Source organism: Peromyscus californicus, unplaced genomic scaffold (genome assembly GCF_007827085.1).
Source record: "Peromyscus californicus insignis strain IS unplaced genomic scaffold, ASM782708v3 Scaffold_14__1_contigs__length_90479793_seg_2, whole genome shotgun sequence".
NCBI classification, from domain to species: Eukaryota; Metazoa; Chordata; class Mammalia; order Rodentia; family Cricetidae; genus Peromyscus; species Peromyscus californicus.
This window is the reverse complement of record NW_026294436.1, coordinates 55,836,777-55,863,105: the sequence shown is the minus strand read 5'-3', so window position 1 is coordinate 55,863,105 and position 26,329 is coordinate 55,836,777. Positions and strand designations below refer to the sequence as shown.

The 26,329-nt window shown below is 44.7% G+C and overlaps 1 protein-coding gene across 4 annotated transcripts in view; it reads left to right on the top strand.

The window, feature by feature from the left end:
• Atf6 (activating transcription factor 6) overlaps positions 1 to 16,471 on the top strand; it is a 169,893-nt gene extending 153,422 nt beyond the window's left edge. For all 4 annotated transcript variants that reach the window (XM_052737566.1, XM_052737565.1, XM_052737568.1 and 1 more), the window contains exon 16: positions 10,787 to 16,471. In XM_052737566.1, the coding sequence (XP_052593526.1) occupies positions 10,787 to 10,995 (209 nt within the window). In that variant the 3' untranslated portion in view covers positions 10,996 to 16,471. The remainder of the gene's footprint in view (positions 1 to 10,786) is intronic.
• The last annotated feature ends 9,858 nt before the right edge of the window (positions 16,472 to 26,329 follow it).

Below are 26,329 nucleotides of genomic sequence, written 5' to 3'. Positions count from 1 at the left end.
GATTTTTATAAAATGTTAATGACGTTTATAAAACAAATAAGAGCAAGAGATTTCTCTATACTAGACTTTATCCCTGGACATTAGCATCTCCTCTGCTTTCTTACTTTTCCTCAGCAGCTCAGGCATGGCATCTACCCATCAGAGCATTGTATAACTTGCTTTTAATTTTCTAAAATGCTGCTTGGCTTCTTGCCAACAGAGATATACACCAAGATTTAGTGTCACGAGCATTACTATTTCCTCTCCCTGAAAGAAGTAGGGCAGACAGCCACAACTGACAATGTCAAAGAAGATGTTATTCCTGCCACCTGTTGAACTCAGTAAGGAAGACTTTACTCAATGATGCCTGTGGCAAGAGATCTAGGGACCTTGATGAGGAGGTCTTGCAGTTTGGGAAAAGGGATTAGGAACGTACAGCCTAGGGGAAGAGTGTTCAGGAGGCATCAGTAACTGGAAAATTACTAAGAAGAAGCATGAGAGTTAAGAGGGATTCTTGCTAGACAGACTCAGCAGAATTCTTGGACTCAGTAGAATTCTTACTGAAGGCTAGCCAGGGTTGGTTGGGTATTGTGAATGATCAACTATCATGTTATGCATTAGTAAGATTCTTGCTCAAATTGAATTCTACAAAAGCAGAGAAGAAGAGGCTCAAAGGAACCTGATTAACAGAAAGGAGAGAGGCTGACCAACCTGCTAAGAAGAATAATTCTTTGGGGTCCAAAGACCAAAACTGTCTCCACATCGAGAGAGATGTCTATATGCCACTTTATATTAACTCAAAAATTATTTCTCTTAAGGAAGCAACATTGTTATAAATCACAAGTGAGGGTTTTTATAAATTTATAGAGTATGTATCAAGATTCATAGAAATAGGATAGTATTTTCTAATTTATTTTACTTCTATGGAGATCAAAAACATTCCATAATCCTAGATCATCTATTTGAGAGAAGGTTAGTAGCCAGGGTGCTCCTATTTTTTGGTATGGGGTATAGCTTCAGTCAGTGGCCTCCAGGACCTGAGTGCCTTGAAAACTGTTTCCTCAGTGCTTTGTTAGGTTGGTTTCCAGACAACGGGAAAATTCTTTCTCATTCTTTTCCAGAATGAGTGTTTTCTGGTTATTTCATCTGCAGGAGTGAATGCTGGAAATGCTGAAGTGGGCTCCAGCCATTAGTCAGACTAAGACATCCGCCAGCTGTTTCTTTGCCTGAAAGTGCTATCTACATTAACTGATGATTTTTAAGATACAAAGCAAAACAAAACAAAACACCTGCAGATTATACAAGATAAAGAGTGTTTTAAAAATATTAAAAGAAAAATCATAAGTGACTTAGTACTAAATTATATTTTACCTAAGAATGGGACTGGGGGACTGGATTAGCCATCTCAGATCTTGGCATGTGATTTGAATGTAATGACTATTTAATGGCTTTGTTTGTTTGTTTAAGATAAGGATTCAATATTTAGTCTAGGCTGGCCTGAAACTCTTCACTCTCCTGTCTCAACCTCTGAGATGCTAGAATACAGGCACATATCCAGCTTGCCTTGCCTTTTGTCAGTGAGACTTGCTCGCAAGAAGGGAAACATGCTGTAAAATAGTAAGGGACACAGTGAAGTGTTTATCTAAATTGTTATATTATCAATAAAGACTCAGGAGTCAGATATTGGGGTAAAAACCTGACAGATAAAAGAAGCTATGGAGGACCAACGAGCTATCCTTCTTCCACAATTCCCAGATCGAAGAGACTGAGAAAAATCCAAGTCCCTCCCTTCTCCTTCCTGTGCGTCTTCTCTCCGTATTCCTGGCTTCTCAGTGGCTAATTTCATACAGCTAGCCGCTGACTCCGCCCCCTAAATCAAAGTTAACTTTATTAACACAGTGTTACAGTGCAATCAAATATTGCACAATAACATAGGGACCCAGACATCTTTCTGAAGACCCATTTGCTTGGTTCTACTTATGTAAACTTGTCCAATTGTTGTGAGGAGCTGAGGAATTAAACACTTGTGGGTACTCGAAGACCCTGAATTTTTAAAGCATGTTTAAATTTAATTCAGATTGGGGATTTCTGGCATATCAATGGGGGGAAAAAAGAGATTCAGAATAGCAAATAATATTACAGACATTGACTTATGAAACTGGCCTCTACCCTGTTCTTAACCATACTTCTCCAAAGAGGAAGAAAGTGTCCAGTTAAAAACTGAATCTGGAGTTGGGAAATAGCTCGCTCAGTAAAATGCTTGCCATTCAGTATGAAGACCTAGGTCACATCCTTTGAACACACATTTAAAAAGTTGAGCATGATGACGCATGCACATCTGGGTAAGTGGGTACAGGAAGGATGCCTGAGACTCACTGGACAGCTAGCCTAGTCTGCTTGGCAAGCCCAGCCAGTGAGAGATGCTGTCTCAAAAGTAAAGGTAGACAGTTCCTGAAGAACAACACCTGAGTTTATCCTCTGGCCTCCATATGCACGAGCACATACACCTGCTCACATATATGTACATACGTACATAAACATGCACATGATACGCACACATATACATACACAAAAACTGAATCTCTAAGATACATATTTGAGGTGGCTTTCATTTCTGCCCAGCACAGTTCTCTGAGTAGTCACTTCAGTGTACACCCTCCTTACGTCAGCTTCCTTCGAGGTTATTTCTACACATTCATGTATTCCAATAAATGCTGATAAGTGAATCTCTTCTGTGTACAGTAAGGATTCAGCAGTGACAAAAATGCCTGTCCCCAGGGAGCTGACTTAGTGTGATTCCTCCTGGGAGTGTGTCTCTGTGAAAGTAAGCCCACTGAGATGTTTCTAAGAAACCAGTTTTCACAGTTTCCTAGTCCTCTCAGAACTTTGCACCTTCATGCTGATCAATCACTGTGTAATCTTACCTCTACTGTTACCCTATCTCCAGCTAACATTTTGCCAAGATAGTGTTGGCCTTTGCAGTCTCCTTGACTTTCTAAATTCTCTGGTCTCAGAGTTTCTTTCACTGTGCTCTTCATTTTTTTCTAATACAGGCTGTGTCTTGTAGGTCTATGTTTGGGTTCATTTCCCTTTGTGCAGTCACAACAAAGCTAATTGTCTTGCTACTACTGAAATGGATTCTGTATCCAAATATAAAGACAGTATCTGATGTGGTCTTGTCCTTTTTGGCAAGTGTTTCCTGAATTTCTGATCTGAGTACTGCTGCCTTCTGTGTTAAGAGAGCCCATCAGTGACAGCTCTGTCCTCTGAAGGAGGTGGCTGGTCATGAACTTTCTAGTACAGATATTTACTGTGTCATTTCACGATAATGGCAGATCCTCAAGCACCAAGGGAAAAAGGAGCCCAATATATGCTATGGTTCTGCTTTATGATTAAAAAATATGCCAGGGTTTTTGATAAGCTGGGAATAATTGGTGTTACTAGGCCTCGTTATCTTTTAAGAGTCTACCATGATCTGGAATGCTTTATCTTGTAGTAGCTGAGCCTGCCCAACACAGTAGACAGAAATGTTACACAGACCATCTTGACATTCTAGAAAGAATATGTAATTCCCATTCATTTTTTTTATTTTAATGCAAGTGAAGGAGGCTGGGCATGGTGAATCATGCCTTTAATCCCAGCACTCAGGAGGCCAAAGCAAGCAGAGCTCTATGAGTTCAAGGTTAGCCTCATCTACACAGTGAATTCCAGGCGAGCCAAGGTTACATAGTAAGACCCTGTCTCAAAACTAGACAGACAGACAGACAGACAGACAGAAACAAACAAGGGAAGGACTATAGTTTCATTCTTCTACTCATCATTATGATCACAGAGGTTTAACCTATAATCTGCCTTTGGGTAGGTAATCTGTGGGTCTGGGTTTTACAGTGAAGGGCTTCTGAACATTAGTATAGCTGTTAATATATGAGAAGCAAAGGAATTGGCACATTATTCACCCATTAGACTCAAGTTTAAAACAACAACAATAGTTTTTTTAAGGGGGTTGGGGATTGACATCATCAGAAGAACCACCTGAATGAGACATGTTGGAGCACTCCTCTTCTGGTTCTGGGTACCTACCATGCAGTTTAATCAGTATATCCTCTGATGGTGATTCTAATACTGAAAATGATCTGATTTTTTTTAATCATAAATAATTCTTGATTTTTCTAATTTGCAGGATAAAAAATATTTCTAACCTGATAGAATAGTTTTAAGAATGGCTTCTGTAGCCTCACTGTCTAGGTCAAGATCTACTTTGTCATTTTCCAGCTGAGTAGCCAGGCACTTGATGTCTGTGTTTTAGTTACTTTGTCTCATAAATTGGAACAATAACAGCAATAATCATAATTATATCTGATTTAAGAGTTTGATATGAGGATTAGATGATCAGTGTTTTATACATAGAAGTATTTATTAAGCAGATCATCAACAGTTATGTTTCTGGAAATTTAATGTATAGTAAGCCCATGTGAAAATGCTATATATTAAAATGAAATAATGAAGCTTAGACTAATATAGTAACAATCAGGGTTTGTTTGATTTGCTTGTACTTAGTAATACCATTCAGTTATCATGACCACTAAAGGTATTGAGGGTCCAGTGGATTTTATATAGTCACTATTTTAGGCCCACATACATGTTTTATGATGTCATTTCAAATCTAACAGGACAGAACTCTTTCCTGTCAAAATCTCCATTGTCTAGTGTCCATAAAACCTACACTATTTAACAATTTCTAGTTTTGTTACAATTGAATGTGTGATATCCCCCTCAACTTTTTCTCTGCCTCTGATCACTTTCAATCCTAAAACCTTCCCATCAGAGAAACTTTGTAATTTCTTCTGGCGAAGGGCATTTGTGACAGTTGCTGGGAACTGTTTGTCCCTCTGTGTGCTCTCACATCTCCAGATCGGTGATGGTGGAAGTGCCGTCTCTGTCACCGTCTGCAGTGTGACAGTTATTGATCAGTGTTCTTCCCAGTTGGGGAGGGGGAGCTTCCCGTCTCACTAGCCTTCTCCCCTTTCCTTTTTCCCCACTCCAGCTTTCACCAGGTGCTCCTTAAAGAAGCCTAGCTTCCTTTCTTTACTACCATAAAGTCAGCATTGGCGTTCCCATGGAAGGTTTCTTAGAAGTTGATACTCAAAGTAGGATTTATATTATTAGAATAGTTGGATTACGTAGAGAATGTGAGTGGGTCAAGATAGCAGAAAAGGGTTTCCCCTTAAGCAAAAGTAAGAATACTAGCAATGTGTGGTATGTTGAAGTGCCCAACACCAGACGTGTGTCACAGTTAGAGATGTTCCGGCATAGTAGAGTTAGCTTGTGGAAGTGAGAAGCCCCACAGAGAGATGACATTACAGCATGTCTTTATATTCACTGTGCTTCTGTGTTTTCCAGTTTGTTTTCTGTTGTGTCCCCAGATTCAGGTACAGAGATTAGTAGCATAGCCTGGCACCAGCCAAACTTGCACAGAACAAACTGCTTCATTGGGATTGGTGTCTAATTTTAGATGAAAATCTGTCTTTGGTGATGGAGAGGTGGTTCAGCCGTTTTGAGCACTGGCTGCCCTTTCATAGGACATAGGTTCAGTTCTTAGCACCCACATTGGCAGCTCCACAGCTCCATAACTACAGTTCCAGGGGATCAGACACCTTCTCCTGGTCTCTGCAGTCATCAGGTCCGGCCACAAATGGTGCCCAGACATACAGGTAAACACTCATGCACATAAGTAACAAGTCAGCAAATCTATCTTATGTGTACTTCTTTACAAAGCACTAGTCAAGCCTTGTCACTTTTAAAAATTAAACTTCATGTAAATTTTTGGATATTTAGTTCTGTTTTTTGTGTTAGTCATCTCTCAACAAATAGCCCCTTGGCAGACTGCTTAATTCAGTTATTGTGTGTTTATAAGCTGTTTAGAATTCCACGTTGCCTGGAATTTTTCCACCCTCTCTTCAGACACCTTTCCTGGCTTCCCTGACCCTTCTGAGTATTCAGAAACACATTCCGGTGCTCGTGCGTGCAGCCTTTCATCTCTTTTCCTTTTTATTTGCCTGATGGATTTTAAATGTAAAATATTCGGTTTATGCATTTTACCAGACTTGGATTGCTGTTCTGTCTCATTCTGTATGCTTCAAAAGTCCCAGCACACAAGGTGAATATTTTTTGAAAATGTGGTGGCTTCCATGTATCTATTGGTAGAAGCATAAACCCAGAACACCTTCACTTTAGTGTGACTCCTTTTGGGTTCTCTTTTTTCAGATAGGCATGACTTTCCCTCCCTCCCTCCCTCCTCTCCCTCCCTTCCTCCCTCCCTTCTTCCCTTCCTTCCTCCTTCCCTCCCTCCTTTCCTTTCTTTCTTTCTTTCTTTCTTTCTTTCTTTCTTTCTTTCTTTCTTTCTTTCTTTCTTTAGTATACATTTGGAGAGGGGGAAGGGTTTATGAGTCTTTTTACATAACTTGGTTCTCAACTCCTCAACCTAATGTTTATCATGTTTCCTCTCCTCAGGAGACCCATGACTTTCACTGAGCAAAGCCCTCCACATTAACAGTGAGGACATCATCTTTAAAATGTGTGCTCTGTCCCAGCTGTTCACATTCTGACCCCATTTCTCTCTAAGGTCCCTTCCTCTCCTGCTCTCCAAGGCTAACCCAAGTCTTCAGACCCTCTCTCAGGGCCTGCTTTGATCATTTTATTCACACCGAGTAGCAAATTGTTGGCATCAGTTGAAGGTGCTGTCCTTTCCAGAGGTGCTCACCTGGTAACAGAGCACAGAGTCTTAAAAGAGTAGCAGGAGCCTCATCTGCTGTTCCTGCAATGAGTGGTCCAGCTCCTGCAATGAGTGGTCCAGCTCCTGCTGTGGTCCAGCTCCTGCTGTGGTCCAGCTCCTGCTGTGGTCCAGCTCCTGCAATGAGTGGTCCAGCTCCTGCAATGAGTGGTCCAGCTCCTGCTGTGGTTCTGGGTGCTCGGAATGTAAACAGATGCCCACAGCCCAGCACCATGGGGACCTAGGCAAGATCAAGTTCCCCGGAACCAGCCGTGGTGACCCACACCTGAAATCTCAGCACTGGAAAGGGTGAGGCAGGAGAATTGCCTCGTCCACAGGATGACTGTTGTACAGTTACCGTGAGCCTCTTTCTCAATGTGTCCTCCCCTAGTTGCAGCAATCCAGACATCAGTCACGGTGAGACTGCCTCATTTACTGTCTGATTGGGTTCTGTGAAACCCAAAGATCTGTTTTATAGGATCTCCCAGAGCAGACCAGCGCTGCTATCGTCTCTAATCTTTAGAGATGTTGGGAACTTTGTGACTCCTAATGGCATATCGTAAACAAAGTATGCAGGACTGGCAGTGTAGCTCAGTGGTGGAGGCCCTACATTCAGCCCCAGCATCGCAAGAATGTATCTAGCACGTCCTGTAGAAGGGTTTCCTCCATTCCACTGCCTTCGCTTACTGTCTAGATCTCGTATGGTCCTCTAGCATTGCTCTTGCTTACCATGGCCTAGCACTCATCACCGTCAGGAGGAGGGAGTGAAGAACAGAAGATAGTTTAAAGACTCTGGTCTAGAGCCACCCTGAGCCTTCTGGTTGGGTTTAAGGTAACGGTGCCGTCTCAGCCATAGCTAGGAGCTCCTAGGTTTGGAATCCAATTGCAGCTTTAGTTTTCCTTCAGAGCCTGTATTTCTAGGTCTTTCATCCCCTCTTGATATTTAAGGCATTAGAGAACTCTAGTTATCAGTTTAAACTACAGCAGGTATGTGAATCTAATGTCTTCTGCAGGTGGTTGAAACTATATTAGAGAGCCTAGTCCTGATCTTAAACTGTCATCTGGATTCTGAGTTAATCCCTCCCCCCCCCCAAAAAAAAAACACCCGTAAAAATTAGTAATATGTATTTTATGTCTCTGGCATGTGTTTTCCATTATTTGGTCTTCTGTGCTACAGCGTGTGTGTGTGTGTGTGTGTGTGTGTGTGTGTGTGTGTGTGTGTGTGTGTGTATTCATATACAGAGACACACACACAGTGACTATACTTCCAAAAGGAAATGTCTGGTGTGGTGCCTTGAAATCCGAACTTGGTCACATGTTCTGAATGAAATGATTCCAAATACATTAGCAGAATGTCTTTCTTCCATCTTCTACTTTCTGGAAAATAGTTCAATGTGAAACACTAGCCAACTTCTAGACATTTAAATTTAGTTGTATAAAGATAAATAATTTGAAAGCCATTGCATGGAGTCATGCCTTGGAAAATTGGTGTTAAGCTGCTATAGCAATGGCCTTAAAGAAGAGGTTCGTGTACAGCAGCAGGCAGCTGTTCTCCATCTCTGGTATGGCTGAAAAGAAAATTAGCTTCAATTATAATTGAAGAGACTTAGAAGAGTTGTAAAGGAAATTTATCACCAATGAGAATGTTTCAGGCAATGACTAACCTATCAAGGCACAGGGATTATTTTCCCTTGGATTTAAAATAGAAGGAATGTATTGTATACTATAAAATGAATAGGTTATTAGATTTATCTAGTGGTTTCTTTTTTAATTTTTCTTTTTTAATTTTCAAGAATCTAATAGGCTGTTTTCCAAAACACACAATTTTTTTATACAATATCAGAGAACACGTAGACTCTCTGAAGTGTGTGTATTAGATTCCCTTTGAAAACACCCCACACTAGGTAGATGTCTCGAGCTGCCCCACCTTCCTATGTGACAAGCTGTACGGCTCACTTTCCCCAAACATAACAGTGGAGTCTGAAGATCAACTGTCAAGCTTTGGGTTTTCTTCCAAAATGCTCGACATATCTAGTGTAAAAGTTTAAGAAAGGATAATGGGACAGGAAGGATCTTACTTCTAATCTGAGCTCGTTTTCACTAAAAAGTATTCAAATTTAAAAATTACTGTTTGGCTTTGTATGCTCATAATAGAAAGGTAGTCTGAAAACACAGCTCCAGAGTCACAGATGAAAATGCAAAGTCACATGCCACGTTGACTACTGAACAGTCTTCCAGATTTTCAGAGCTTCTGGTGTAGTGTCGTGATTATTCAGCTGGGATTGAGAAATATTATGTGTTTATAATTCTCTCATCATTTCATTTACTACAAGTTGGAAAATGACCACCCAGGATTACAAATGAGGGAGTAATTTGGCCCTGTCCCTGAAGTGAAAAAAAAAACTTTCATCCTCTTAGGAAGCATGGAGGGAGTATAGTTTGTATCTGGGTATTTCAAATTCATGATAATGGAGGCTGCAGAGATAAGCCAGATTGAAGGGGGGTGGAGCTTAGTTCTTACAGACAGTAGTGGTATCTGTAAGGAGCACAAAGCCATGTAGAATCCTGCTAGATACATATTCAGGGTACAAATTTAAAGATTGGTTTTCATCATTCACACACACACACACACACACACACACACACACACACACACACAGCAAGTATCAGATAAGGAATGGATCCTCTGGAGTTGGAGTTCATGTGATTGTGAGCCACCTGACCACTGTGGGATATTTTATCATATTCCAACACTCCCAAGACTGTCAATAAAGTTTACTTTATGATTAGGGCTTGAAGTATATCATTCCATGCTTTCTTGGCTTTTGGGGTAGCCAACAAGAAATCTGATGTTATTCTGTTATGTCTCATTTGTGTGTGAATCTACATTTTCCCTTACACCTTTTAATATTATTTCTTAACTTTGCACTTTTGACATCTGTAGTAGTTAGTGTTGTCAACTTTACAGAATCTAGAATAACTGGGAGATGGGCCTTTGGACATGGCTATGGGAGGTTTCTTGATTGCTTTAATAGAGGTGGGGTGATACACTCACTCTATTGGATGGGGCTGATCCCTGGATGGGATCCTGTGAAAATGGAGAGCAGGAGCTGAGCAGCAGTATGCATTCATCTCTGTCTGGTTCTTTCCTGTGGATGCCTCAGGCTTCTGCCATCTTGGCTTCCTCTCCGTGGTGGACATACCTTGAACTGTGAGCCAGAATAACTCTTCCTTTCTTAAATTTCCTTTGTCAGGGTATTTCATCACAGCAACAGAAAAACTAAGACATCTTAACTATGATATATATGTCATGGAAAGGTCTGGTCATAGCTCTTTGGGGCTCTAAATGCTCATGTATTTGGATGTCCATTTCCTTCTATGGGCTTGGATATTTTCTGCTGTAGTTTAATCGAGTAAATAGCCTTTGCCCTCAGGCTTTAACTACCTGCTTCTGCCCATGGGTTCCTAGTTTTGGTCTTCTGAAGACATCCCAGCATTCTTGGGAGTTTGGGTCATGCTCACTGTATATATCACTTGTGTCCCCAGTAAGGTTTAATGGCAGTAGTACTAGGGGAACAGTACTACTGTTGGGGAACATGCAGTTTATAGTTTTTTGGACTTGAGGGTATGAGTATGGAAGTAGTGAAATGGGGAGGGGCAAAGGAGCAGTAAAGTAAGAATGAGAAACAGACAATGGGGTTTAAGGGCTGAGACGCAGTAGAGAAACTATCGTGAAGTGAGCAGTCCAGAAGCCTTTCCAGGGGAGGTACAAGTTAACCATGAGCGAACAACTAAAGCATGAAGTGTAAACAATTCTTCAAATACGGAATACAGTGAAATGGGAGGTAGAAGGGCATAGTGGTTCTCCCTCCTCTTGAGTTGTCTTGTGTATCAGTCTCCAGGAGGGAAGGACAGGACACACTGGTACCCAGGCCAGCTGTAGATAGCTCTGCTAGAGACTGATAATCCTGACCCCCACTTGAAGTGTAGTGACTGCCCACACCCCGTTGCCTGTCTAACCCTGTGTCTACTCCACAGATAACGTGATCAATGGGCAGGACTATGAAGTGATGATGCAGATTGACTGTCAGGTGATGGACACCAGGATCCTCCACATCAAAAGCTCCTCTGTTCCTCCTTATCTCCGAGATCATCAGAGGAACCAAACCAACACCTTCTTTGGTTCCCCTCCAGCAGCCACGGAGACGACCCATGTTGTCAGCACCATCCCTGAGTCCTTACAGTAGTCCCCGGGCTACACTGGAGATCAAGGGGTGGGCTGCCAATCAGAAGGACCAGTGAGCAGTGCTGCCCTCTGCTCCCTGCTAGTGGAGAACTGCCTCGTGCTGTGACTCTTGTGCTGTGACTCAGGGAAAGAGAACCAGCCGCTGATTTTCACCTCCTACCCGCCTGTGCGGAACGTGCTGGAGAGCCTTCCTCGTGGCGGCAGCCCGTGTGGAAGTGTTGCCCGGTGTTGGTTACTCCATTATGTCTCTCTTCACTGCTTTTCCTATTGGATGTGTCTTGTTCTTAGTCACCTCCCTTCAGATAAGGCCCACTTCCTCTTTTGTCCACTGCACTTCCTGGCCCAGTAAAGCGATTTTTCTTTAAAGTTTTAGAACACATGCTCATTTGGTTTCCACCAATTGGCTTTCTCTCTCCTTTAATTCAAATCCATTCTGAATCTCATACTTGAGAAAACACATTTCAAAAATCTGAACAGCCAAAAACATCCCACAGAGAGTCAAAACAGTTTGGGGTTTTGGGTAAAGGGATCATCCCCAGTTGGTAAAGTTTATTTTTACTTGTGATTTGTGGTTCAGCCCTGAACAAATAACTGTTGTGGGGTCAGAGAGTGAGCCACACACCGGAGAGAAGGGGAGGGAAGGCCAGTTGTGGGTGTAGGAAGAGGCGGTGACTCCATTCACACGTGTGTTTAAACACAGGTTCCGACGGCAGCAGTGTGAGTTTAGAGCCCCGGCTGCCGACTCTGCCAGTCTGCACAGATCCTTAAGGACCTCCGGGCAAATGCTTCCTTCCCATTGTGAGTCCTCAGCCTAGGACACGCTTCTGTGAAACCAGACTCAGCCAAGGAACGTGGAGGTGACTTCAGATTTAAGCAAGACTAGAGAGATTTCCCCTAAGGACCGGTAGTGCCCTCAGCCAGCATGGATTCTCACTGAGAGGCCACACCAAAAACTTGCACTTTCTCCAGTGGAAAGATGATAAAGAAAGTAGCTCTCTTAGTCCATAGTGGGAGAAAGAAAGAAAAGAAGGAAGAGAGGGAGGGAGGAAGGAAGGAATTAAGGAAGGAAAGAGGAGAAAGAAAACGAAAAAGCTATGGCTGGGCCTATGCCTTTAATCCTAGCACCACTCAGAGGCAGGGCAGGTTCTGAGTTTGAGATCAGCCTGGTCTACATACCAAGTTCTGGGACAGCCAGAGCTACATAGAGAAACCATCTCAAAAAATAAATAAAAAGCAGAAGTTATGTTCATATACTTTTTCTTGTATTTTGCCTGCTTCCTTTACCATAGCAAGCAGCTAAATTGATACTGCACTGTGCAGTGGTAGATTCACAGAAATGGCTGTCAGGCAGGACTCCAGTCGCTCCCCGTGTGCCGCCTTCCTTCTGAAGTGAGTAGTCCCTCAGAGCTTTGTCATAGAATCTCCCCGGCTGGCTTGCAAGCCTTTGCCAGGCGGTCCCACTGCAGTCCACACAGCCCTCGGGGGTTGTGTCAGTCAGGTCGTTTTCTGCTGGTGACCGACCCCATTATGCCTGGCTCCTCATCGACGACATTCTGGACGTTGTTGCTGTCCCCACAAGCTAGCCAGATGCTCCTGGGGCAGGGCCGCTTTTGCTGTGTTTCCTGGGAATCTGGAGTTCCAATAGTGAAGCCTCCTCTTTTCCCACAGTGTGAACTGCTGGAATTCAGTGCCACAGTCCATCCTGATCGGCTCTTGGGTGATTTTCAGACAAGACCTGTTTTCCCTGGGGACTGATCTTCTAATGGGTGCCAAGGAATAGATAGCAGATGCATGGAATACTTTTAGGGGTATCCATTTGCGAGGAAAGTGGGATACCCTGTGGCCCTGTTCCTCTCTGCCTGGGAAGTGGCCAGCGAGAGGGTGTGGCCGTGGCTGTAGGCCTCAGCAGCATAGTCATTCCTGCTGCTGATCTGCTGGAAGACACCGATAGTGTCTGATGTGATTCCCCTGGTACCTCTCCCTCTCGCTGCTCCACACAAGAAGGAACCATCCGGGGCCTCTTGTCTTTGGCATCATTGCTCTGTTGTGTTCATTCTACAAATTCCTCAGGCCACAGGCCTCAGTAGAGTCACGCCTCTCCTGCAGGTGACATTGGGGATGATGGTTGGGAGGAAGGCACAGCCAAAGAGCAGGCAGATGTTAAGGTGGCCACAGCGCAGGTCAGGGAGCCCAGGAGCTGGGAAGGGCTGTTCCTTGTAGTCTGGAGCCTTGCCAACTTCTGCCCTCGCTAGCCCTCCAGGTCTTGTCCTTCCCTCTCCTAAGTCCATCTTGTGGGCTGAGGAATGGGATCCTCCTCGGGTAGTTTCAGGAAACAAGGGAAAGGCACTTGACGGATACACAGACGTATCCTGCTGTTTAAATTGCTGAAAGAGCTATCATCTGTGGGTACAGTAGTTTTTATCTTAATGTCTGCGTGCAGCATGGGGCCCATTGGAAAGGGGAAGCTGCTGTAATGGGAGCAAATTAAGCAGACATTCAGGTTTCATTTTCTATTTTGGTGAGATTGCCTTTTGGGGTATATAGCCTGGAAATATAGGAGCTATCTGTGTACATAATATATATTTTTAACTTATTAAGTTCTGAAATGTGATTTTTTTGCAAGATTATGAAAAAAGTAAATAAATTTGAGCTAGAGAAATGGCTCAGTGGGTAACAGCACCTCTTGCCCTTCCAGAAGACCCAGGTTCAGTTCACAGCCATCTGTAACTCCAGTTCCAGGGCGATCCTATGCCCCTTCCTACCTCTGTAGGCACTAGACACTCATACATGGTGTACACTCACATGTGCAGGCAAAACACTGATCCACACAAAAAATAAAAATGAGTAAATCTGCTGTTTTATTTAGCTACATTCCCAAAGGAAGCACTCCACCTGTTACTCGACAGTTTTGTGCCTAGACCGTCAGTACTGTGATGTTGGAAAGTGATGATGGAGGCTGACAGGCTGGCCTTTCATCTCTTTGCAAGTCCCCAGCTTTTAAATTCAGTGGAAGCAAGCAGATGTTTCCTCCTGTTAACTGCTGGGTCAGAACTGCTGCTCCCTGAGGTTAGCTCCTAAAACAGCTCCCTTAGAATGTACTGTGAGCCCGCTTCAGTTCGGAGGCGATGAGAAAGATGCCTGTGAGACAGATGTCATTCTCACCAGGCTGTGGTACAGCGGCTTCACCGTGGACTACTGGTTAGAGTGGGTTTTTTAAAATTCAAAGTCCCATGGTTATAGGTTCATAGCATCTTCTAATTTCTTCCTTATGAAGTAGCATAAAGCTGGCACCTTTTTGCCTTTTGTGTTAGTAAGAAGTAGACCCTGGGCTGGTGAGATGCCTCAGTTGTTGAGACTTCTTGCTCCTTTTCCAGAGGTCCTAAGTTCCATTCCCAGCGCCCAGATCACAGCTCATGGCTCACAGACTGCTTGTAACTCCAGCTCCTGGAGATCCATTGCCCTCTTCTGGGTCTCCATAGGCCTCTGCGCACACATGGCGTACACACACACGCACACACACACACACACACACACACACACACACACACACACACACACAAATAATGAAGCAGACAAGGATGTACTTGAAAGTGACAATATCATGTGATTCATTCCTAAAATTTCCCCAAAAAACTGTTGCCTACAAACAGAGAAGGAACTTGGGATTCAAACTGACTTTTCTCTCATGTTTAGAGAGACACTGTCCTGGTTCAATCTTGTCAGCCCAGATCTCTGTCCTGGACAGATATTTCCCGGTGGTCACAGTAGCAAGATGCTATTAGACATGACTGCTGTAACTAGAACATTTGACCCGGGAGAACTCCCACAATTTCACAACTGAGACTGTATTTTAGTCTTGCCATTTTCTTGTGAAATATGACAGAAATGTACTACAGGAACAAAACTGGGGATTGTGTTTAACTTCCTCCCACACTGAAAACTTCCAGTCTACCTTCTGCTTCCATAGAAGCAGCCACTTGAACTACAGAGTCAGGGTCTGATCCCATAGCCCCACTTTGGTCTAACTCATGGAAGTGCCTACCTATGACAGCATTCTTCCCACCTCAGCCTGAGGGGCTGACTGCTTCCTTCAGCAGGTACACAGACCTGTATGTTCAAGTGAGACAGTCTCATGCTGTAGCTCCGTCACAGTGATCAACCTCCCAAGCACTCTGCATAATGCCATAATTGGTAGAAGGATATTGCCACCTTACAGACCCCATTTCTTCACCACATGTTCTTTTCATCAGTTGTAGGCCATTTTAAATTATATAAGTAATGATTTTTTTCCTGCTAATATGAACATAATATGCCATAATTTTAACCAAAAAAAAAAAAAAAAAGCCTAGAAGGAAGATAATGAAGAGATTGTCTTTCCCACCCTAATAGCACTTGGAGGGAGACATTCTTCCCTGTCCCACTACAGGAATTATGGGTGATTTTTTAATTAACTACCTATGAAGATATCACCAGAGTCCAAAAGAAACTATGCACATGGAAGAAATACAGTTTTCTCCTGCCTAAGAAAATTCTATTAGTATTCTATTAGCTTATATTTTTTATAACTAAGCTTAAAGCATAGTTTATTTTGGATATTACTAGAACTTTCAGCAATGATTAATATCTGTCAGGTATGTATAGAATCTATGAAAAAAAAAGAATGATAAGCCTGTGTGATTGGGAAATATGCTGAATCATGTCATGGCTAGCCAGTGTCACAAAATGACCCTGTGTTCCACTAACTTTAAGCATTACAGATTTAGTGCATGAAAAGATTTCCTTGTATTGGGTTCAAGAACTAAACAGTAAATAAGTCATTTGTCAAGGTCAACAAATACCACACTGGTGTGCTCTTTGTCCTCAGTCAACTTGGTGACTGGTTAAATAAGCCAGGAAGTGTGGCATGTCCCCAGCATGCTAACCCCAGACTGGCCTAGCAGACTGACTCCACAGCAAGTGTGTATCGATCGAACTGTCTTAATTCTCAACTCTAGCTTCTGAGTAGTGGCCAGGATTCAGGAGATGTTGAAAGCTGCGAAGCACTGTCTCTGAGATTCTAGACTCTCCCCCCCACCCCAATTGTGGTAATAAGGTTCAGCTAAGGCCAGTAACCCTGATCATATAAGAATGTGTGGGAGATGGGTATGTAGCTCAGATGGAAGAGTCCTTGCTTAGAATGCCTGACGCCATGAGTTCCTTCACCAGTACCAAATAAACCAGGCATGGTGGAGTATGCTTAGAATCCTAGCACTTGGGAGTTGGAGGTTGGAAGATCAAGAGTTCAAGGTCAACCTGGGCTACATGAGATCATGTCTCACTGTGTGTTTAAGAAATGCAGGAAAGATGTATTGTTCTCTCCTTTAATAATTATGTTCGTTTACAATAAATAATGGCAACAGACTATTTCATACTCTCCAGTCTTTAAAATGCAATACCTGTTCTTTCTCTAAAATACAAATAAAGAGTTTTAAAACTTGCATTGTCTGTCTGTGAAAGACAAACCAAACGAATCTCAATATTAAGTGGTTAGTAATGGGAATGGAAGCCTAAAGAGGTTTTGTGGTCTCTGGGTGTTTAGAAGAAGCACCAGTTTTCCTTTATTGTGTCCAGATATTTGAACTGCATTCACATCAGGGAATAGAATCATCTAAAACCTGTACCTTTACCTGAATCATCCAGGTTACTCAATTACAAATCCAGTCTTTACCAAAAGCCCTTTCCAGCTTGGGATGTCAGTGCCACAGTGAATGAAGCCAGTCACTGCAGATGGACAGCAATTTAATGCAACCATTTACTGGGCCTCAGACTACTTCAGGTTCATTATCTTATTTCAGCCCTCGGCAGCATGTTTCCTAAGAGAGTTAGATAGTTAAGTGGTTGAGCCACTATTTGGACATTGGCCATTTAGCTTCGATACCGATTATTAACTACTTTTACCTTCTGAGGCATAGAGCTGGTGTAGGTTCTTGCCCTGACAGAACTCATATAAGGTCAGTCTGGAGCCAGATACACAAATATATATATATATATATATATATATATATATATATATATATATATATATATATATATATATATTAGAATAACATCAGGATTCTCTGATAGGTTAGATTAGTCAAGTTTATGCTTCTGTAATAAAATGCCTAAGAGGGGCTGGAGAGATGGCTCAGAGGTTAAGAGTACTGGCTGTTCTTTCAGAGGTCCTGAGTTCAATTCCCAGCAACCACATGGTGGCTCACAACCATCTGCAATGAGATCTAGTTCCCTCTTCTGGCCTGCAGGCATACATGCAGGCAGAACACTGTATACATAATAAATAAATAAATCTTAAAAAAATAAAATAAAATGCCTGAGATAATGTAGCAGCAAAGAGGTATTTTGGCTCATGGATTCAGCACATAGTTAGCCCTTTTGCTGTTGAGTCTGTAGTAGCAGCCCATAACAGAAGAGACTGTTTATCTCATGGCAGCCAGGAAGCAATGAGAAACTGAGCAAGAGACTGAGCTCCACTATCTTCAAGGACACACGCGCACACACACGCACACACACACACACACACACTCAGTGACCTAACTTTCTCCCACTAGACTCCACCTCGTAGAGTTTCTATCAACTCCCAGTAGCACCACAGGCTGCTAACTACACCTTCAACTTTGAAGGAAGTTCAAGATTCAAACTGTAGCAAAGACAAAGTAGCATCCATTTCAGAACATACCTTAAGAGACTTAAAAAGACCCTGGAAACCTCATCTAGAATGACATCTCAGATCCCTTCTGCAGAGAAGGTTAGCAAAGATTAGGAAAGAAATGAACAGCAGAAAAGAATCGGGACCAGGTGACATGGCTGGAGATGGGGTCCTCCAGGAAGTAACCTCACAAGGAGGAGCTCTGGTGGCAGAAGAGCCAAAGGACTTTGATGAGCTGTGATGGTGAAACCTCGATCCTCTTCCTTTTCTGAACCCTTTGATCAAAGCAGGTGTGTGGCTTTCTACCCCTGTTTTTCTGCAGAGAGGGAATAAGGGCAGGTTTGGTGTGGCACAACCAATGACAAGAAAGCATGCTGACAGGTCGGCAAGACAAGCCAGTAGAAACAACAACAAAACCCCACTTCCCTCCATGCAAGCCACTATCACCATCAAATTCTTACAGGATCGTCCCCTGGGACTTCCTATTCCATGTGGGATGTAGGTCACGCCAGTTTTTGAGTCTCGAAGGACAACCACAAATGACACTTGGTTACACAATACATGGTGTCTTAAATAGAGGGCTCTTCTGTTGGAACCCTGCAATTTCTCTGACTGTTCCTCTTTGGATAGAGATTCAAATCCAGTGTTTTGCTTACCACAAAATCTACAACATTTTTCATTGTGTCACATTGATGTGATATGATCTATACAAACATAAGAAGACAATCCTTCCTTAGTTCAGTTAATGGTAATAGCTCTTGTTTATTGACGATGTAACTTTCCACCAGACATTGTGTTAGGCATTACAAGCATTACTCATTTAAGCTTTAGAGCAGTTTTAGTTGGGCTGGGGAGATGGCTCAGTGGTTAAGAGCACTGTGTCTTCTTCCAGAGGACCAGGGTTCTATTCCCAGCACCTACATAGCAAATCACAACTGTCCAATTTCAGTTCCAGGGGATCTGAGGCACACACACATACATGAAGGGAAAGCATGTATACTAAAAATAGACATCAAAGAGTTTTAAATCAGCCTAATCGTAGACATCATTATCCACACACATCACAGATGAAGAAACAGAAGGGATTGTCTTGCCCAGGATCTCACTAGTACATATAGTGAAGCTGGGAGTTGACATTAAGTCTGATGATTATAAAGCCACAACCTCCTACGTTGCCATTCACCCTTTGAGGCCATCCATAAAGGAAGACAACAGGTAACAAAGTAGAAAGAACAAAACATACCCAACATGTGCAGCCAAGGTGTTGAGGCATGTTCAGGAAAGGCAAGGGTCCAACGGTGCTGAGGAGGTTGCCATGAGGGACTCATGCCCTTAGAAGACACATGCTCAATGCTGACTGCATGGAGAACAGCTGTTGCACTGCCTTCCCTGGACGTTGGCCTTTGTGGTCCCCATCTGTATGAGTTACACAGTGGAACGTAACATGTAACTCTATTCCCAGGATGCATCCACTGCCTGATCTTCTGATCCCAACTTTCCCTGCCTGAAGTTTTCCTCACAGAATTAACTCCTAGTGAGGATGTCGGACCATGAGATGGTGAAAGATTACTAATCAATACATTGGTCCAGCACTGAAGTACATATCTTATAGTAAGTGAACACACTACAGTAATAAATGGACCATTTTATAACATTAACTGCTTTCAAGACTTTCCTGAAATCTATGCTCCCCTAGATGAAGAGCCTTGTAAGACTAATTTTTTAAAGTGCTGTCTCCAGTTGTTTACAGGCATAACCCGTAATTCTGTAAACAGTGAACTAGGTATCCAGGAAGAACTCAGAGCTTTGGAAGCCATCTCTGACGTCCATTTCCTACGTGTCCAGCCTGACTTCTCAAGTCTCTGTGGCCACCCCCATTGTCTGAGCACCAGTGGAGCTGGTGGGATTCTTGGCGTGTTTCCTCACAGACAGTGGGATAGAAGAAATGGCCTTGGAATGTGAACCTTAACCACAGATCTAAGCGCTGCACCAAGCTCGAGCATCTAGCATTGGGCTGTGGGAAACTGCGGAGAGACCAGACAACACTCTTTCTCGTGATGATATTCAAACAGTGATATTCAAACCTCTTCCCTGGTTCCGTGTGGTCACCCTCTGTTCCCACAGAAGAAAAGACAACTTCCCAAAGTTGCTGGTCAGCCTAAAAGAATAAAGTTAGACACAAGTTGATCCCAGGAGAGATCTGGGAGTGGGAGGCTCACTGTCCAGGGTCTTACCATAGCCACAGAGTTCCCTCCCTCGTTTGACTCCTGCTCCCAGGATATAAATGGTGTGTTTACCACATTGCCTCTGGTTTCAAGTTGCTGGAATTCCCCTCTGCTAAGCAACATTTTTCACATCAGACCAGCACATTGCCCCATTGAGTCTGGCAGTCTCTTAGAAGACAAAATCCAACAGCCCCCCCTCCCCCCATACAACCAGCCAGGCCCTCTCCATCAAACCACCAGCTGGGAGGAACTGGAAAGTCCTCTTAATTTAAACAGCCTGGGCAGGAAGGAGCCCGGAGCATTGAAGCCTTTGATGGCACTGTGGGTCACCATCCCGGTGAGCTCTTCTAGAGGCATACCATACCGAAACTGGCAGCACACTTGCGGCTAATTCCTCTCCCTGGGAGCCACAATCTGGTTCAGACCAGCAGAACAGGAGCCACCCAGCAGGAGAATTGAACTCACAGAAACTAGATTTTTCTTTTTTTTCCTTCTCATCACCTCTAAAGTAGATGCTTGTTAAATACTTGCCATTCCTGTAAGACAGTGATGTTCATACAGGCAGGAACCCTCTCACGGTCTCAGGCATGGTGTTGGGTCCAGGTGTGCCGTGTGGGCAGTGTGCTCTGGAAATAGGGTTTGGGGCATGTTAAACTACTATTTTGAATTGTGTTGTTGTGTCTTTACAAAGCCAAGGCATGCATTGTCTTTCCAGAAGAATATGCGATAAACTGGCACTTGTCACATGTGTTTACATGTCGCCACATGCTAATAGTCACAGAGCACTAACAGTGTAGAATGCATGAGGCCCAGCACTGACACAGGACAGAGCCCAGCCTTCCCTCAACAAAGGGGCCATCCTTAGCTTTCCCTTCCTCTTCTCATTTCCTCCTACTGCCTTTTCCCTCTGCCTTCAGTCTGGCAAGTTAGAAGCTGGTCCACAACTACAGCCCTGAGAGTGCTGCAGCCCCTGAGAACTTGCTAGAAAGGCAACTTCTGCGATTCCAAGCCAAACCTACCGAGTCAGACCCTGTGGTGGTTTGAATGAGAATGGCCCCTATAGGCTCATATATTTGAATATTTGGTCCCCGATAGAGGAACTTTTTGGGAAGGATTAGGAGGTGTGGCTTTGTTAGAGGAAGTGTGTCCCTGGGGGTGGCCTTGTTGGAGGAAGTGAGTCACTGGGGGTGGGCTTTGAGGTTTCAAAAGCCCACGAGGCCATTCGCAGTCAGTTCTCCCTGCCTCATGACTGTGTCTTGAGATGTGAGCTCTTAGATACTGCTCCAGCACCATGCCTGCCTGCCCCCTGTAACACTCCCCTCCATGATGGTCATGGACTGTCTCTGAAACTGTAAACCCCAAGTTAAACACCGCCTTTACCTTTGTCGTGGTATCCTATCACAGCGATAGAAAAAGTAACCAAGACAGAACGTGAGGCTGGCTAGGCCTAGTAATCTGTTTAAATGAGCCCCTAGAAGGATACACGCGGGTGTCTGAGAGCCCTCAATGATGATGCTTGTCCAAGCCGCTGGAGCTAAGGACATCCAGGCTCTGCCACCAGTCAACCTTCTGCAGCTTCCGTCTTTTCTTTTTGTGACTGTCATTTTGAAAGTCCACAGAGGTCATCGTGAGCATTCGTTTCCAATCCTTTGTTGGGTTGCATGGTCTCCTGCTGCCCCAGGTGGCTGCATTCCCAGCTGAAGTGACAGGAGTCAGGACTAGGTCTTTACCAGGTGCACATGCTCAGCTGAGTCAGCAAGCATCCAGGGCTTGGGGTCTGAATCCGGGAAGGAGACACACTGACTCCTTGCTCTCCTCCAGACCCCTGGCTCCTAGACATTGGGCTTCTGAGGCGGCGTCCTGCTTGAAATCACACCCTTTGCTGAGGAAGGAGGATGTCTCTTGGCTGGTGATCAGCCCTCTCTGAGATATAGGCTGCGAGAGTTCAGGTGTATCTGGAAGGGGTCCTGGGCCCTCCTCCTCTCCCTCTCTTCACGGTTCCCCAAGCTCTGTAGAGTATGTTCAGTTGGCTACAGGCTCTCACTCCCTTCAGCACAATTCTCTACAGATTGGTGCTTCCCAATCTTTGTGATCTGTTAGAATCACTGAGAGTTTACTGGAGGCTGCCTCCCACCCCCAGACATTCTGACTTAATTGCCATAAGGTGTGAGCATAGGAATGTTACATTTCCCCAGATGATTCTAATGTGTGGAAGAGTTTGCGAAGCAATGAGTTATGTCTTTTGAGACCTACATCGGATGTTTATGAAGCAACACAATGCAAGACACTGCGGGCAGAGCAGGGTTCCAGGGACACACAGAGAATGTGGTGTTTAAATACTTAGAGTCAAGACTGAGCAAATGTCTAGTAAAGGAAGGAAAGGAGAGAGTCAGTGGTGCGGAGGGCTATTGGATTCTCTCGTGGAGATGATGTCAGACATTCCTCTGTGATGTTAGAACGGGAAACATGAAAATAACCACGGCTGCAAATGGAACTTTCTGTGAAATGGCATGTTCTTGGAAGGAGAGTAAACAGGACCAGGAGAAGGAGAAAAGAAAGAGAGCAGAGCAGGGACAGGGGGACCCAGGAGAGAGAGAGAAGGAAGGTGAGATTCTGCTCCCAGGCTCTGGCCTCAGAGGAGCCGACTGGAAATGATATAAACAGAGGGGAGAGAGGAGGTTCTGGTCGGTGTGAGGGGCAGGTGAAAGAGGACAGTGACAGACCCAGAAGAAGCCCGGAGCAGCTGGGGGACAGAGAAACTGAGAGAAGAGTGTTCCACTTTGTTGGGTCACGTGGCCTCCTGCTGCCCCAGGTGGCTGCATTCCCAGCTGAAGCGGCAGGAGTCAGGACTAGGTCTTTACCAGGTGCCCGTGCTTAGCCGAGTCAGCAAGCATCCAGAGCTTGGGGTCTGAATCCAGGAAGGAGACACACTGACTCCTTGCTCTCCTCCAGACCCATGGCTCCTGGACATTGGGCTTCTGAGGCGGCGTCCTGCTTGAAATCACACTCAGAAGCATCAAGCAGGGTAGGTGAGCAAACCCTCCCAGCCTTGGGCTCCTGGAGTTTGGAAGGCTTCCAGGGAGGAGGCTTCGCTTGCAGCTACTGGTCAGATTGGTTCTTGAGGGAAAGAGTAAGAATCAGTAACGCCCTTATTCCCCCCCCCCTCCTGCCCCTGAGAGAGGACTCTATGCCTGGAGTTGGGAGGCCAAACCCTCCCTCTTGGGACTCTCCTGGAGAGAGAGGGCCTGTGCTTCAAGAGTAGCCTAGAACAGTGCCTGAGGGACAGCTGGGACAGCCTCGGCTCCCATGTATGTTTATCGGGATGCAGAAAAACAGCTCAAACCCAAGCTTGGCACTGATCTGGTTCTTATATCACATCCTAGTGACTTCTCTTGGGAGAACCATCCAAAAAAACTGAGTCAGAAAGAAAAAAAAAAAAGAAAAGAAAAAAAAACCTTAAAACCAAAGAAAGTTACACAAGCTCTTAAATTCTTGAAGGAAGGATTTTACAATGACGGGGTGCAACATCAAGAGACCTTTTCATCATGGCTTGTGCTTATAATCCCCCTGCTGTGACAAGCCTCTACAAAATACAAAGGCCAACCGTTTCACATGGGGGTTGGAAGAAGGCTCTGACTTCCAGCGTGCCTTGGCACGGGCAGGGAGGCCCCACCTTCACTAGTGAGACTAGCTGGGAAGGTGCAGGCACGACACATGTGCCCCATCCCGTTCTGCTCCCCACCATTTGAAGTTGTCCCCCTGGGAGGCTCAGGAGAGACGCTCAGGGAAGCATGTGGCCTTCTTGGGAACCCATCATCAAATGTTTCCAGATACTGAAAGTATCTCCCATCCAGTGTCATTCCTCTTGGGCATGGCAGGCCACAGAGGGTGGGATGGTCTGTCCTGCAGAAATGCTGTGACTAAAAGGGCATCCCTGTGAAGGCCCTGTCTGTTCTGAAAATGCGTCATGGAAGAAAACAGCCCCTCCACAACAGAAGTGGCCATTGTGAGGTGAAGGGGTCAGCATGGGACTAGGGTGTTATGGAGGCAGAGAAGAATGCCTCAGCCAGTGATGAGGGCTAGAAGGGTGGAGTAACCCAGAGGCCACTGGAGCCTGGTGGGTATAGGGGCTATTGAGAGGGTGAGGTGCCTCAAAGGGCCACCAGCCTGAGGATCTAGATTCAGCTCCTGGGATCCTTATGATGGAAGGAGAGAAACAACTCCCATAAGTTGTCCTCTGACCTCCATATGTGTGCATTATAACACACACATAGTATAGCACGTGTGCCCACAAATAAATGAGTAAGTCTATTTTTAAAAATGTAAAGGTCCTATTGTCTGACCAGAACCAGAACTTTCTGGTGGCAACCAGGACATCCATCCAATACTGTCCTTGCTGAGCTCTGACAGGGAGGAGAAATGTTTTCCAGAGACAACATGCGGGAAAGAGAGGCCCAGAAGTGGCTTGATATGATATATACATTAGGACACCGGTTTGGGGGGTCACAGGGGAAAATAGAGGTCACGTTTGGATAGGCCTTGAGGAAAGGGGAGAATTCAGTCCACGTTGCCTAGGAGAGACAGCTGAGCAAAGGCAAACAAACATGCTCCCTCAGGGGCCAGGGAGCCTCAAGGGCGAAGGCCTCGAGTGCCCAGGGAAGAGTCAAAATGGCTGATAGACAAGGTCTTAGATCTCAGTGTGTTGCCTCAGTGCTAAAACTGCTCTTGAGCAATCGTAAAGGGTTCAGACGGCTCCTTGAACTTAGATCTGTTACAAGAGTCATGCTCGAGGGGCCTAGGAGGGACTGCCTAGGAGTCAGCTTGCAAAAAGAAGTCCTTTCAAAGGCACGGAGCAGTGTATGATGGCTATTCTTGGTTGTCAACTTGACTACATCTGAATTTAACTAAACACCAATGGCTGGGCACACCTGTGAAGGATTTTTGTTGTTGTTGTTGTTGGTGGTGGTTTTTCGAGACAGGGTTTCTCTGTGTAGCTTTGCGCCTTTCCTGGAACTCGCTTTGTAAACCAGGCTAGCCTCGAACTCACAGAGATCCACCTGCCTCTGCCTCCCGAGTCCTGGGATTAAAGGCATGCGCCACCACCACCCGACTTGGGATTTTTATTATTATTATTATTAATTAAAGCACTTGAAGAGGCAAGACCCACTTCTAATCCAGAACTTTGAGGTGGGAAGATATGTCTTTAATCTGGGCCACACCGTCTACTGACAGTCTATGTAAAGGACATGGAAGAAGGAAGCTCGCTCTCTTTCTCTCACCAGCTTGCGCTCATTCTTAACAAGAGTCCATTCCTTCACTGGTGTTAGAGCCTACTTCTTAGGGATTCCAGTGTGTACTGAAGACCAGCTGAGACACCGAGCCTCATGGATTGAACAACTACTGGATTCTTGATCCTTTCATTGCTAAACAGCCATTGTTGGACTAGCTGGACTACAGCCTATAAGCCATTCTAATAAATCCCCATTTCATAAGGTATATTCCTCTAGGAAACCCCAACAAATACAATTGATTTTCACCAGTGGTCCAAACACACCTCCTCTCCTCCAACTACTGAACTCTATGGCCCTGGGGTACAGGAATCCCTTTCCATCTGGACCCAAGAAGGCTTTGAGAGCTCTTTCGGTGACTCTTCAACTAAAGAAAAAGGCCAGTACTGACAACTCAATAGAATTAATATTTACTGAGCCCTTCTACGATCCTAGAGGAATGCACAAAGGATTTCTCCTAGCCATGACTAGCTAGACAAGGGGTGGACGTGGTCCGTCCATGTGCTTAGCATGAACAGAGATGTTGGACCAATCAGGGAGTTTGAGGCAGAAACAGGGACAGAACTGTGGGCACTCATGCTGAGAGAGCTGGAAGAGGCTCCTTGTTCTGCCCTGTGGGACCACATGCAAGAGGAGTGGGCAGGGAGAAGAGAAGAGGAAGCCTTTGAGAGCCCCCAGGGATGCAGAAGATCAACACAGATCCTGCATTTCCTGTCCTGGTCTCTCTCAGAGAGCTTTACCACTCCTCACTGGAAACTGGTGGGCTGCCTTTTGTATCCTTCTGACAGCTGCCTTCTGTTTGAGCGGGCCAGAGTGGGTGGGGGACTGCCCTCTGAAACCAGGACCCACGTGAAGAGCACACCACCCCCAGGTCTCTCCCAGTCACAGGCTCACAGGCGAAATGCCAGCTTATCAGAGGTCGGAGGGTGGAGCTGGGGTTCTTTAGAGGGCAGTAGGCAGATCTAGCATCTTTCTCTTCGACCTCAGCCTTGCTTCAGTCAAGAGCTGGTTGCTATGGGACTCTGGGAAGTTCACCAGAGTTCTCTGGCCCATTCTTGGCTCCTGCAGCTGTTGGCTGCTCTCTAACTCCCCTAGGCACTGCCAGATTTTCCTTGGTGTTCCCAGGCCAGACCATCT